The 14,181-nt window shown below is 46.0% G+C and overlaps 1 protein-coding gene across 13 annotated transcripts in view; it reads left to right on the top strand.

Annotated features, from left to right (window-relative positions):
• Positions 1–14,181, top strand: part of EIF4G3 (eukaryotic translation initiation factor 4 gamma 3) — a 466,091-nt gene that overhangs the window by 103,268 nt on the left and 348,642 nt on the right. For all 13 annotated transcript variants that reach the window (XM_039509520.1, XM_039509526.1, XM_039509519.1 and 10 more), the window contains exon 2: positions 1,427–1,502. In XM_039509520.1, the coding sequence (XP_039365454.1) occupies positions 1,427–1,502 (76 nt within the window). The remainder of the gene's footprint in view (positions 1–1,426; positions 1,503–14,181) is intronic.

Below are 14,181 nucleotides of genomic sequence, written 5' to 3'. Positions count from 1 at the left end.
AAGTCAAGGATTCCAGATTTCTGTTCTCAGCTTTGTCACTGATGCTGTATATAGGCATATTTACCTATGCTTAGCTGTAATATTGTGATATTACTTATAATGGAGCAGTTTTGGGAGGATTAAAATGATGAAAGGTGATCTCTGTAATAAATATTATTATTGGTTATCTTTTAAATTTTTTAAAATATTCAAATAAGCAGAAATTCAAAATTCTGGTAAACTATATTGTATTTTTGAACATAGTTTGTGCTTGTGATTAAGAATTCAGTTTTGAGCTTCCTTGCTGAGAAGTTGACATCCTTCATGATAATTTCATTGAAACACAGTTTAAAAGGTTGCAAACAATTGTCGATGCTTCTCTAACAATGATAGAACTGTTCTAGGGAGAGCTTCAGTATTTAAAAATCAAACATTTTATTTAGATTTTAAACACTAAAGTAGTTGGTCTTCGGATTGTTCAAGTAGTATTAAAGGCATGAAATTGGTGTATATGCTTTGTGGCACTGACAATAAGCTTTTCTATATGGGTGATATCACAGTGGCCACTGTCAACAGAAGTCTCAGAAATACTTTTTGTAAGTAAAGGGTTACAGGGCCCGATCCAGCAGGATGCTGTGGACTGTCAAGTCTTTAAAGTTAATGGATGTTGAAGACTGGCAAATTTAGCACCATTAATTTGGGCTTGAATAGGGACTGGGACCGGCTGGCTCATTACAAAAGCAGCTTTGCCTCTCTTGGAATTGACACCTCCTCATCTATTATTGGGAGTGGACTACATCCATCCTGATCGAATTGGCCCTGTCAGCACTGGTTCTCCACTCCCTTCTCTTCGTGTGTCATTATATAATGCCTGCATCTGTAATTTTCACTCCATGCATTTGAAGAAGTGAGGTTTTTTTAGCCACGAGAGCTTATGCCCAAATAAATCCCTTAGTCTTTACGGTGCCACTGGACTCCTTGTTGTTTTTGTAAAACAAACAAACAAACAATTATAATTCACACATGGTTAGCAAAACAGGCCAGGCCTTTGTCAGAGCATTCAGTGCTGATTAGCAGAGTTTCTCACTGACTGTAGAGTTTCTTTTCATAATCTTTGAAGAGCAGAGGTGAGCAGGGAGGGTACTGAGGTTGGCGCTAACATTTTGTGGTTTGTTAAATAACTGGATTTGCTTTCAGTTTCTCTTGTCATGTTTGTCCAGGAAATCAATTCTTGAGGGATATACTTACTCACTTTAGGAAACCTGAAGGATTGTATCTGCTTGATTGAATGTGAGTGCCTTTGGAGATGTTTGTGTATCTGCTTACACTAGAGAGGTGGTTTTAGATGTTTTAACAAATAAAGTGCTTTCTGTTTGTATCATGCTCTTGTCATTATAGAACACAATCCTTTTTTCCGTTTTGTTTTCCTTAATTTGATGTATAATAGAATTCCCAGAGGTCCTGTGCAGCAACCCCTTGAGGACCGGATCTTCACTCCGACAGTCTCAGCTGTGTACAGCACTGTAAGTATGTAAGGGCAGTTCTGCAAAATCCTAAACCTTCAGTTTTATGTGTTTTTTTTTTTTAAAAAGAATTCATTTTCCTTATGCATGTAAGCAAGTAGAAATTGTTATACACTTTTAGTGATGGCAAAAATCAGCTTCCTTATGCCCTCTAAAATTGCTGCTCATCAGCATAGGCTACAAAACGCTATTTTCTTTGCACAGAAATGGAGAGCAGGACCTGTTGGGCTACTCCATTATTTCTTAAACATTTGCAGTTCTACTCACAGAATTTACAGTTGGACTTTCTAAGCATGCTTTGCTAAGTAAAAATGTTATCAGCCATAATCTCCAGTCCTCCTGCTCTCCTTCTCTTCAAAGGAGAACTTGATGGAATATAATAGTTACTGTACAGTTCTACCAAGACACTGATGTTCCTATTTCATAAGAAAAATTTATGAGGAAGAGTTGTTCTTTATGTTAAATATCTCCTGTAAAGCCATTAAGGGAAATAAATACTCCTACAAGAGCCTTAATATTTGTCAGATATTTTTAGCAGATGACCTTAAATGTTTTAGAGTCTAATTATCAAGGGAGTTCAGCCTGGAAATCTAGTAGTGTTTATTTTTGCATACACAATACAAATTTTCAATTCATGACTTTTATTTTTCAAATAGTAAGAGCCAGAAGCCCATTATTCCTTATGAGCTTCACTATACTGAAAGCTAGTGTACAGCCCTGATTGTGGGGGTGGGGGGAGTGGAAAGAAAAACAAATGCTTCAGTTTTGCAAGAGAGTATTACAAACTAATTTATTTAATTACCAAAAATACTTTTAAACTCTTTGAAACATTTTGGGAAAAAAGGAAGAAAAACGTGTAGATTTTAGAAACTCACATTTAGCATAGCAGCATAGATTACTTTAATAGCTTCTAGATTCTAGGACTGGAAGGGACCGAGAGATCGAGTCCAGTCCCCTGCCCTCATGGCAGGACCAAATACTGTCTAGACCATCCCTGATAGACATTTATCTAACCTACTCTTAAATATCTCCAGAGATGGAGATTCCACAACCTCCCTAGGCAATTTATTCCAGTGTTTAACTACCCTGACAGTTAGGAACTTTTTCCTAATGTCCAACCTAAATCTCCCTTGCTGCAGTTTAAGCCCATTGCTTCTTGTTCTATCCTTAGAGGCTAAGGTGAACAAGTTTTCTCCCTCCTTCTTATGACACCCTTTTAGATACCTGAAAACTGCTATAATGTCCCCTCTCAGTCCTCTTTTCCAAACTAAACAAACCCAGTTCTTTCAGCCTTCCTTCATAGGTCATGTTCTCTAGACCTTTAATCATTCTTGTTGCTCTTCTCTGGACCCTCTCCAATTTCTCCACATCTTTCTTGAAATGCCGTGCCCAGAACTGGACACAATACTCCAGTTGAGGCCTAACCAGCACAGAGTAGAGTGGAAGAATGACTTCTCGTGTCTTGCTCACAACACACCTGTTTAATGTATCCCAGAATCACGTTTGCTTTTTTTGCAACAGTATCACACTGTTGACTCATATTTAGCTTGTGGTCCACTATAACCCCTAGATCCCTTTCTGCCATACTCCTTCTTAGACAGTCTCTTCAGTTTCACACATACAAAATGGGATTTTTTTCTTCCCAAGTGGAGCACTTTGCATTTGTCTGTTAAACTTCATCCTGTTTACCTCAGACCATTTCTCCAATTTGTTCAGATCATTTTGAATTATGAACCTGTCCTCCAAAGCAGTTGCAGTCCCTCCCAGTTTGGTATCATCTGCAAACTTAATAAGAGTACTTTCTATGCCAATATCTAAGTCATTGATGAAGATATTAAACAGAGCCGGTCCCAGAACAGACCCCTGCGGAATCCCACTTGTTATACCTTTCTAGCAGGATTGGGAACCATTAATAATTACTGAGTACGGTTATCCAGCCAGTTATGCACCCACCTTATAGTAGCCCCATCTAAATTGTATTTGCCTAGTTTATTGATAAGAATATCATGTGAGACCGTATCAAATTCCTTACTAAAGTCTAGGTATACCACATCCACCACTTCTCCCTTATCCACAAGACTCGCTATCCTATCAAAGAAAGCTATCAGATTGGTTTGACATGATTTGTTCTTTACAAATCCATGCTGGCTATTCCCTATCACCTTCCAAGTGTTTGCAGATGATTTCCTTAATTACTTGTTCCATTATCTTCCCTGGCACAGAAGTTAAACTAACTGGTCTGTAGTTTCCTGGGTTGTTTTTATTTCCATTTTTATAGATGGGTACTAAATTTGCCCTATTCCAGTCTTCTGGAATCTCTCCCGTCTCCCATGATTTTCCAAAGATAATAGCTAGAGGCTCAGATACCTCCTCTATTAGCTCCTTGAGTATTCTAGGATGCATTTCATCAGGCCCTGGTGACTTGCAGGCATCTAACTTTTCTAAGTGATATTTAACTTGTTCATTTTTTATTTTATCATCTAAACCTACCCCCTTCCCATTAGCATTCACTATGTTAGGCATTCCTTCAGACTTCTCGGTGAAGACCGAAACAAAGAAGTCATTAAGCATCTCTACCATTTCCAAGTTTCACGTTACTGTTTCTCCCTCCTCACTGAGCAGGAAATGTCTTTTAGAACTGCTGCAGTAAAGGTGCTTCTGCTTATTTGGATGACTGGCAGATGAAGGGGTTTTCTCCTCAAGATGCAGAATCCAAAATAATTTGTTGCGTGTTCCATCTAGGATTCAGGATAATCATGGAAAAGGACTCTGACCCTTTCTCAGAGTTTCTTCCACCTGGGAGACCCCGTCAACACAATGGAAGGGAAAGGTTTTCTTGACTCAAGTGGGATCAGTGGTTCTACTCTCTGTCACCCCACATTTCCCTGAGAATCAGGGAGTAGCTACAGTAGTGAGAGGACTCAGATAACCTATCCACAGGGGTTCCATTGGTTGCCTCCCAGTGTATATCTGTTGCAACATATACTGGTTTGAAAGGTTACGGCGCAAGTGACCAGTCTGTTGGTTAAAAGTTTATGCGCACAAGTATTTAAAACATGGCGTGTCAACAGACTTGACTTGCAGACTATTTGCTGATGTTAGCATTTGTGCAGTGGATTCAGAACCAACCTTTAATGCAAACCAGCAAAGTGTCTTTGATAGTATACATAATCAAACAAGAGGAACAAGAAGCAAGGCACAGACCGTTGAAGCTAGGGTTACCATATTTCAGGTTCCCAAAAAAGAGGATACTGGCAAAAAAGGGAGAGCTGAGGAGGGGAGAACAGTATGTAGCCCAGGATCCTATCTTCCGACAGTGGCCAATGCCAGAGTGAACAGAACAGGTAATCACAAGTGATCCATCCCTGTTGCCCATTCCCAGCTTCTGGCACACAGAGGCTAAGGACACCATTCCTGCCCATCCTAGCTAATAGCCATTGATGGACCTATCCTCCATGAATTTCTCATTCTTTTTTGAACCCTGTTATTGTCTTGGCTTTCACAATGTGCTCTGGCAAAGAGTTCCACAGGTTGACTGTGCGTTGTGTGAAGAAATATTTCCTTTTGTTTTTTTAACTTCATTTGGTTACCCCCTAGCTCTTATGTTATGAGGAGTAAATAACACTTCATTTACTTTCTCTGCACCCATCATGATTTTATAGACCTCTATCTTATCCCCCCTTAGTCGTCTCTTTTCCAAGCTGAAAAGTCCCAGTCTTATTAATCTCTCCTCATATGGAAGCTGTTCCATACCCCTCTGAAGCTCTGCAACTTTGTCCAGAAATGCTCCAGATGGAGTGACTTTTTAAATTCTAGAACATTCATTCTGTTGGTTTTGAGTTAAAAGTATCAAGGAAGAAAACTGCATTTTGAGGACTTTTTGCTCAATCTCACATAGATTGTAATAGGTTTTTTACATTAAATTCCCTAGTGTGGACTAACCACTGATTGAGAGTCACTTTAGTGTACATTTAAATTGGGACAAATAAACACCTGTGTAAGCCATATGTAATGCACAATAACACTGTATAAACTTCTACAACACAGTTGTGCCAGACAATTGTGATTTGAACCATCTGTTAATTCCAATCCTACTGGGCATCTCTTGAGTAAATGCTACAGTTGTGTCCAGTTGTACTGATTATACAGTAACTTGTGCTATGGACTAGGGGCTAGACCAGGGGTAGGCAAAATATGGCCTGGGGCCGCATCTGGCCCTTCAGACATTTTAATCTGGCCCTTGAGCTCCTGCCGAGGAGCAGGGTCTGGGACTTGCTCCACTTCGGCACTCTAGTTGGGGAGCGGAGTTGGGGGCTTGCCCCACTCTGCGCGGCTCCTGTAAGCAGCGGCATGTCCCGCTCCAGCTCCTACACATGCAGGCAGCCAAGGGGCTCTGCATGCTGCCCCTATCCCAAGTGCCACCGCCGCAGCTCCCATTGGCTGGGAACCATGGCCTATGGGAGCTGCAGGGGCGGTGCCTGCGGACGGGGCAGCACGCAGAGCTCCCTGGCCACGCCTCCATGTAGGAGCCGGAGCGGGGACATGCCACTGCTTCTGGGAGTTGCTTGAGGTAAGCACCACCTGAAGACTGCACTCCTGACTCCCACGCCCCAACCCTCTGCCCAAGCCCTTATCCCCCTCCTGCCATCCGAACCCCTTGGTCCCAGCCCAGAGAACCCTCCTGCACCCCAAACCCTCATCTCCAGCCCCATCCCAGAGCCTTCACCCCCAGCCAGAGCCTTCACCTCCCCCATCCAACTCAGAGCTCCTTCTGGCACACTGAACTCACTTTTGGACCAACCACAGAGCTTGCACCCCCAGCCGGAGCCCTCACCCCCTCCCGCACCCCAGCCCTCAATTTCATGATCATTTATGGCCTGCCATACAATATCCATACCCAGATGTGGCTCTCGGGCTAAAAAGTTTGCCCACCCCAGGGCTAGACTGTGAACACTAAACTCGTCTCCCCCCCCTCCCGCCCTTGTAATGCATATCAGAATTAGAGCCCACATTTCCATAGGTGAAAAGGCAACACACTAGTATTCAAGTATCAGAGGGGTGGTCATGTTAGTCTGGATCTGTAAAAGTGGCAAAGTTCTGTGGCACCTTATAGACTAACAGACGTATTGGAGCATGGGAGGGTATCTGTGTACCAGTGTGCTGTTCAGTGTTATCTTGAAAGTATTCTTTGAGTCGGAGACGGTGAAAGTAGGCTTCCAGATTGCCACAGAACTGCATCATGTTTGTGGGGGTGGTAGGGCAGAAAGAGAGTCCCCGAGATAGGACAGACTCTTCTGCCGGGCTGAGTGTGTAGTTAGATAGATTGACGATATTGCTGGGTGGGTTAGAGGTACCACTGTTGTGGCCCCATGTGGCAGGTAGGATTTTAGACAGCTTTAGACAGTATTGCAGCACCTCACCCTTCATATTTGCAACTAAGGGCCATATTGTCCCTTCTGTCACTGTGGGGGATAATGGTTTGGGGAGTGCTGCCTCCATAGAATGATCTTTTTTCCCATTGAAAACAAAAAGATCTGCATTTTAGAGTGTGCTGTTTATACACGTTGTGGCAGAGCTCTGACCTTGCTCCCGTGGGTCCTGCGCTTCTAGGCAGTTTATGCTAGCCTCAGTGGCTCACTGTGACCCTCCATGTAGCCCTTCTCTCTCTCTAGGGCCAGGGTTACAGTCTACTGAGCCCTTTTCATCATAGGCTGCAAGGAGAGGTTGGTGAGAGAACTCCCACAGTCTCTGTTCAGCCTCCTGTCCTGACAGGGACCTGACTTCCCCTTCCAGGAGCTGTTCCTGTAGTGGTGGGTTGGGGGGAACCCGGGCCCACCCTCTACTCTGGGTTCCAACCCAGGGACCCTAATGGTAGCAGTTGTTGGCAGCCAACCTTTCACTGCCAGAGTTGCTACATTTCCCTGGGCCACTTCCCCACAGCTCTCCTGCTTCTCCCTTACCTTAGGCTCTTTTAACGATGGTTTGAGGGTGTCTTCAGTAACCAGCCCTTCAGCCGCACTTCCTCTCCTCTGGCTCCCTGACTCCCCTGCCTGACTGGAGTGAGCCCTTTTTATAGTATCAGCAGGGCCTTAGAGTCAGGTGGTCACATTAACTGAATGGCCTCACCTGACTCGTTACAGGTTAACGAGAGTCAGGTGTTCTCATTAGCCTGGAGCAGCCCCTGCTCTGGTCAGTCAGGGAACAGAAAACTGTTAATCCAGTGGCCAGTATATCTGCCTTCTGCTATACCCAGCTGGCCTGGGTCTATCACAACGTACACACTGTTACTAGAGGTAAAACAGATACTCCCAGTATACTTTGGAGTGTCTAACAGAAAATCCAGCAATCCTATGGAAATGTGAATCAAAGTTAATGTAATAAGGCTTGACTCAGCCATTGCTTTCATATACTTATTTGTGTGTCAGTTTGCCTGCCTCCCTGAACTAAGGAATCATTGGTGGTCACCTGGGAAATTGCACACCTAGCAATGGTGCTGTGATTTGCTTTGGTGTCATTTAAAAGAATATTCCTGCAGTGAAGGGAATCCTGTAGAAAAGAGATTGAGGGATGCACTTGATCCACAGTGCATTTAAACAATAGTTTTTGGTTAGGAGGCTGACCCATCCTACACTATTGCTGCTGGGGAAGGCTGCAAGGTGTGCCAGAGGGATGTGCCTTAAGCACTTTGAAACTATTTACTTGAGCATAAGTGAAGATCTTAGATACTACATGGCAATAAGCCCTGCCTACAGTAGCAAGATTTTTTTTAAATTGTGGTGGGGGTGGAACATATAAAGGAAAGTACAACTCCAAGTACAACTCTCACTGCACCATGTACAGACAATACACAAAATTGTGTATAAAGAAAATGTGTGTTGTGTCCCCCCCCATTAGATTTTATCCAGTTTGATCTAGTCTGAAAAATTACCCAGCATTGCTACAGATACATAGAGATTTTGAGATTGTCTGTAATACAGAAAAATGAGGAAACTTTTGAGACTTAAAAAAAGATGTTAAAAACAGAAATTTAAAACCAAATGGAAAGACAATAAATCCCACTTGAAGTTCATGTTATTTACTCCCAATGCCCTTAGTTGAAAGGCTTCTAAAGGTGGAGAATCATATCCTCTTTGCAACTTGGTATAAAAAGAGATACTGCTTCTAGCAAGTTAATTTCACATATCAGTTGTTTAGGAAAATTTAATCTCTGGATTTGTGAGTAAAAAATACATTTGCTTAACATGCATCTCAGCCATACTGTGCACTTTTTACACAAACCCAATTGATAAGCAGAAAGAGGAAACTCCAGGCACTTACAGAAGTGACCTGAAATGCTTGTTCCATAATACATAACACATTGTGGCAAAGTACCTGCTTCTCCTCAGCAGGCTCAGTCCTTTTTAGCCTTGGAGACACTGGCTTGGGCAAAGCAAATCCTTCCAGGTAGCACAGGGTCTGGCTGATCCTTCCCTCAGTCAGTCCCTTGTGCTGGTTTTCTCCCCTTCTAGGGACAGAGTGCAGCCTTTCTTGCTGGAAGGGTTCAGAGCCTTGCTGCACCTAACTTAGTGGCAGTTTCTCCCCCTCTGCTTCCACGCCAGGGAGGGTTTAAAAAGGTCTCCAGCAGTTGGGGCCAGCTGAACCTAATTAGTTCCCTGGTAACTCCTTTTCCAGCTGAACCTTATTTCCCCATTGCTATCTCCCCTCAGTGGATTAGGAGAGGCCTTTTAACCCCCTGGGACTAATTACTACCCCTCCCTTTGTATCCATTTGTCCTGGGTTTGCCACAACATCAATGAATTGAGTCATCATTATCTACTCTTTCCTTTCTGGCCTTAACAGCATAATTCGGCTAAAGATACTTTTCCTTTAGAATTTAGACAACAATCTATAAATTCCCTTCCAAATGTGGTCTGTATTCATGAACCTAAACATGTTTTACAGTAGATATAGTGAAGAGACAACTACAAATATTGCTGCAGCTAGTCCTGTAAAATCATTTAATAAATATATGGATATCTGCATAATCTTGTTGATATTTTCTTATAGAAACACAAATGTTGCAAATAATTAGACATTGTAATTCTGGATTATAGTTTACTAAAAGAAGGCATATGTGACATTACTCAGGGTACAGTTTGGGTACACCAATGGATAGATGTGTCCCCTCAATTCTCCAACCTGGGGTGCCTTTTATATTCTTCACTGTGAGAGTAACCACTTCTGGTCGACTCACACAGAGTCTCCAGCATGTAAATCACTCCCAGCTATACTGTGTAAATGCTGTAGCCAGCAGCCCATGAATTACACTGCAGGGTAACACCAGCAAATTCTCAGTCCCAGACTTTCCCCCAGAAATGTGCATCTTGTACTGCCCAACCCTTCCTGGACAATGCAGGCTCATGTAAAGTCTGTCATTTCATTAATAGAAAATGATATGCACACATCTTGTTGTCCCAAATGAAGTTTCCCAGCACTTCAAGCCAAACAAAACTGATTTAGATAGAACAGTAAAACAAGTTTATTAATTAAAGATGTTAAGTGCTTACAAGTAATGAGGCAGAAGACTCAGAATAAGTTACAAGAAAATCATAGAATCACGGAATATTAGGGTTGAAATAAAACCTCAGGAGCTCATCTAGTGCAACCCCCAGCTCATAGTAGGACCAACCCCACCTAATTCATCCCAGACAGGGCTTTGTTAAACCGGGCCTTAAAAACCTGTTAAGGATGGAGATTCCATCACCTCCCTAGGGAACCCATTCCAGTGCGTCACCACCCTCCTAGTGAAATAGTTTTTCCTAATATCCAATCTAGACCTCCTCCACTGCAACTTGAGACCATTGCTACTTGTTCTGTCATCTGCCACCACTGAGAACAGCTTAGCTCTTTCAGGTATTGAAGGCTGCTATCAAATCCCCCCTCACTCTTCTCTTCTGCAGAATAAATAACCCCAGTTCTTCTTTGAGTGCTTGCTCATATCGATTCCAATTAGGGTATGTGCACGCCGTGTGCACGATCATTGGAAGATTTTTACCCTAGCAACACTCGGTGGGTCAGCTGAGGTGCCCCCTGGAGTGGCGCCCTTACGGCGCTGGATATATACCCCAGTCGACCCAGTACCCCCTCAGTTCCTTCTTACTGCCCATGACGGTTGTTGGAACTGTGGAGCGCAGCTTAGCTGATCTCCACTTCCCTAGCTTTTAGCTCGTTTATAGTTGCAAATAGTTTTTATACAGTAGTTGTTATTAGTTTCTTAGTTGTAGTTAATAGTTGTTGTTGTTGTTAGTGTAAATAGTAATTGGGAGTAAGGGGCTTCTCCCCTTCCCTCCCTCCTGGTACCTGGGCTCATGTCTAGGTCTCCGGGTTTTAAACCGTGCTCGGCCTGCCTTAAGCTGATGCTTACGGGAGACCCCCCACGACTCCTGTTTGAAGTGCCTGGGGGAATCCCATCAATCAGATAAGTGCCGCATTTCTAAGGCATTCACGCCTCGGACTAAAAAGGAGCGGGACTTTCGCTTGAAGCAGCTCCTTACGGAAGCGGCACTTAGCCGGATGTCCTCGGCTCCGCGTCGAGACCCCCCGCTGCCCCCGTCGGTCCGAAGCGCGCCTCTGGCACCGGCAAAGACTCCCGGCTCCGGACGTCTCCGGCACCTCTACCAGTGCAGCACCACTCACTGTCTCCGGGACCCAAGAAGCAGCACAAACAACCTACTGCTCCTTTGCAGTTGCCGGCACCGCCTGTGCGTCCCTCAGAGCCGCGTCCTGTGCTGGACCGCCCTGCAAAGACTCCAACTCTGGCACCGTTGAGTCCGGTGCATGTAAGCTCCCTGGTGTGTACCGTGGTCCTTCCACCCTGGAGACTTTCTCTACAGCACGTGACCTGATTGCGCTTACTGAGTTGAGACCGTCGCAACCTTCAGTACCGCCAGTATGGGCTGTTCCCTTGAAAGGAAAGCCCTCTATGATGCACCCTCTGTCGCAGAGCGAGATGGGACGGCACTGAACCCGGTCTCGTCCACAGCACTGCTCGCAGTCCTGGCACCAATCAGCATCTCAGTGCCGGTTGCATTCGCAGTGCTGCTCCGCCTTACGAAGTTCTTCTTCCCAGTACGGTTGGTACCGGTCCAGGTACCGGTCCAGCTCCCAGCGCCGATCCTGGCGCTGGTCTACTCAGAGTCAGTCCCAGCACCGTTCAGCCCATAGATCTTTGTTGAGGTCCAGATCTGCCCCCTGGTACCGCCAGACCCGATCCAGGTCGCGGTACCGCTCGAGACCATGGCGCCAATCTCCATCTCCGCGGCGCAGGGCGACAACGCAAGACAGCGCGACCCAGCATGTGTAATCAGCTCCACCTTGGCTGTCCCGTCCCAACTCAAGATATTCTCAGGCAGAAAGTGGCTACCATGTCCAGGACCAGGATGCGGACGGTGCTAGCCAATGGCACGACAAGGGGCAAGATCTTGGTCAGGGACCTCCGCAGTGGTCCTTTTGGACCCATTTGGGCATACCATCAGGCCCAAGGTGTCTCCTCAGGGGCTTCTCGCTCTGCTCACTCAGAACCCCAGGTACTGGAGGCCACTGCGATGGCCCTGCCCTCAGCTCAGGCCCATGCCCCTAGCATGGTGGACTTAGGGCAACCGGACCCTCCCCAGCAAGACTTGCCCCAGGACCCGTTAGTCCATGGAGTATCCTCCTTGTCTTCACCTGATGAGGCGGTGGTGGGTATGTCCTCCTCCGGCCCCCCACCTGTAGACCTCCATGCACACCAAGAGTTGCTTCTCAGGGTGGCACAAAACATGAGGTCGAGGAGCCGGTAGCGGACATTCTATCTGCCGGTACCCCGACAAGTATAGCCTTACCATTTATTCAGACCATCCAGGCTAATGCCAATATGCTCTGGCAATCTCCGGCCTCTATTCCACCCACTGCCAAGGGGGCGGAGAGGAAGTACTTGGTCCCCTCCAAAGACTACAAATACTTGTATATTCACCCCCAACTGTTCTCCCTTGTTGTACAGTCCGTTAATGAGAGGGAAGGACATGGCCAGCATGCTCCCCCTCCTAAATCCAAGGACACTAGGCTCCTGGATTTATTCGGGCGCAAGATTTATTCTACTGGCGGCTTACAACTCAGGGTGGCTAACCAACAGGCCCTCTTGAGTCGCTAGAATATATAATACCTGGAACTCAATTGGAAAGTTCAAAGAGCTTATTCCTCAGGAATCCAGGGAGGAGTTCGGGGCCCTACTGGAGGAGGGCAAGAAAGTAGCCAGGACATCTTTGAGGCCTCAATAGATGCGGCAGACTCGGTGCCTAGAACTCTAGCCTCGGGCATAGCCATGCACCGCATCTTGTGGCTGCAGGTGTCCGGTCTCCCACTGAAACTCCAGCAGACTATCCAGGATCTGCCCTTTGATAGCCATGGTCTGTTTTCTGACAAGACTGACTCCAGAGTCTGAAGGATAACCGGGCCATCATGTGTTCATTGGGCATGCATACCCCGGTGATGCAACGTAGGCCCTTCCGACCCCAACCGCAGCGCACCTACCCTAATCCCTGGCCGAGACAGGACTTCTCTAGAAGACGCGGATGAGGTGATAGGAAGAGAGAGTCTGGTCCTCAGACGGGCTAGAACCAGGCCCCCCCAAAACCTTCTTCGGTGGGGTCCAAGCAGAACTTTTTCCAGGATCCTTCCCCACCTTTCACCAGCTGCCTCTCCTATTTCCTCCCTACGTGGTCCCACATAATGTCAGACCAGTGGGTCCTATGAAAGTGAATACCGCCTTCAATTTGTTCCCCCACTCTCCCTCCCCGTCCCTCTTCAGGGACCCCTCTCACAAGCAACTCCTCCTACAGGAGGTGCAAACACTCCTATCGATTGGAGCTATAGAGGAGGTTCCAAGGGAACTGTGGGACAGGGGGTTTTACTCCCGTTACTTCCTAATCCCCAAGGCAAAGGGGGGGGGGATACTGCCCATCCTGGACCTGTGCAGAGTCATCAAATTCATGGTAAGGTTGAAGTTCCGCATCCCTTCCCTGGATCCTGGAGACTGGTATGCCACCCTCAACATGAAGGACGCGTACTTCCACATAGCGATTTACCCGCTGCGCAGGTGTTTCTTTCGCTTTGTGGTCAACCAACAGCACTTCCAATTTACCCTTTGGCCTATCCATGACACCAAGGGTCTTTACAAAGTGTATGGCCGTTGTGGCTGCCTCCCTCTGTCGATATCGGATCCAAGTGTTTCCGTACCTCGATGACTGGCTCATTCGGGGTCGCTCCAAGGACCAGATGCAATCTCATGTCCAGTTCACCATGAGCTTGTTCAGACAGCTGGGCCTGCTGCTCAATGTTGAAAAGTCCACTTTTGAGCCGACCCAAAGGATTGACTTCATCGGAGCAGTCTTGGATTCAAAACTCGCCCGTGCGTGCCTATCGCACTCCCGCTTCTAGTTCATGGTGAGCATTATCCACGGCCTCCAACACTTCCTGACCTCGACAGCACACACGTGCCTTGGTCTCCTGGGACACATGGTGTCTTGCACCTTCGTGACCAGACATGCCAGACTGTGTCTCCGTCCACTTCAGGCCTGGCTCTCAACCGTATACCGCCCAGGTGGGGACAATCTGGACACAGTGGTCATGGTACCGACGGAAGTCTTAACCTCCCTGGTCTGGT

Source organism: Mauremys reevesii, linkage group 21 (genome assembly GCF_016161935.1).
Source record: "Mauremys reevesii isolate NIE-2019 linkage group 21, ASM1616193v1, whole genome shotgun sequence".
NCBI lineage: Eukaryota > Metazoa > Chordata > Testudines > Geoemydidae > Mauremys > Mauremys reevesii.
This window is presented reverse-complemented; position numbering and strand designations above follow the sequence as displayed.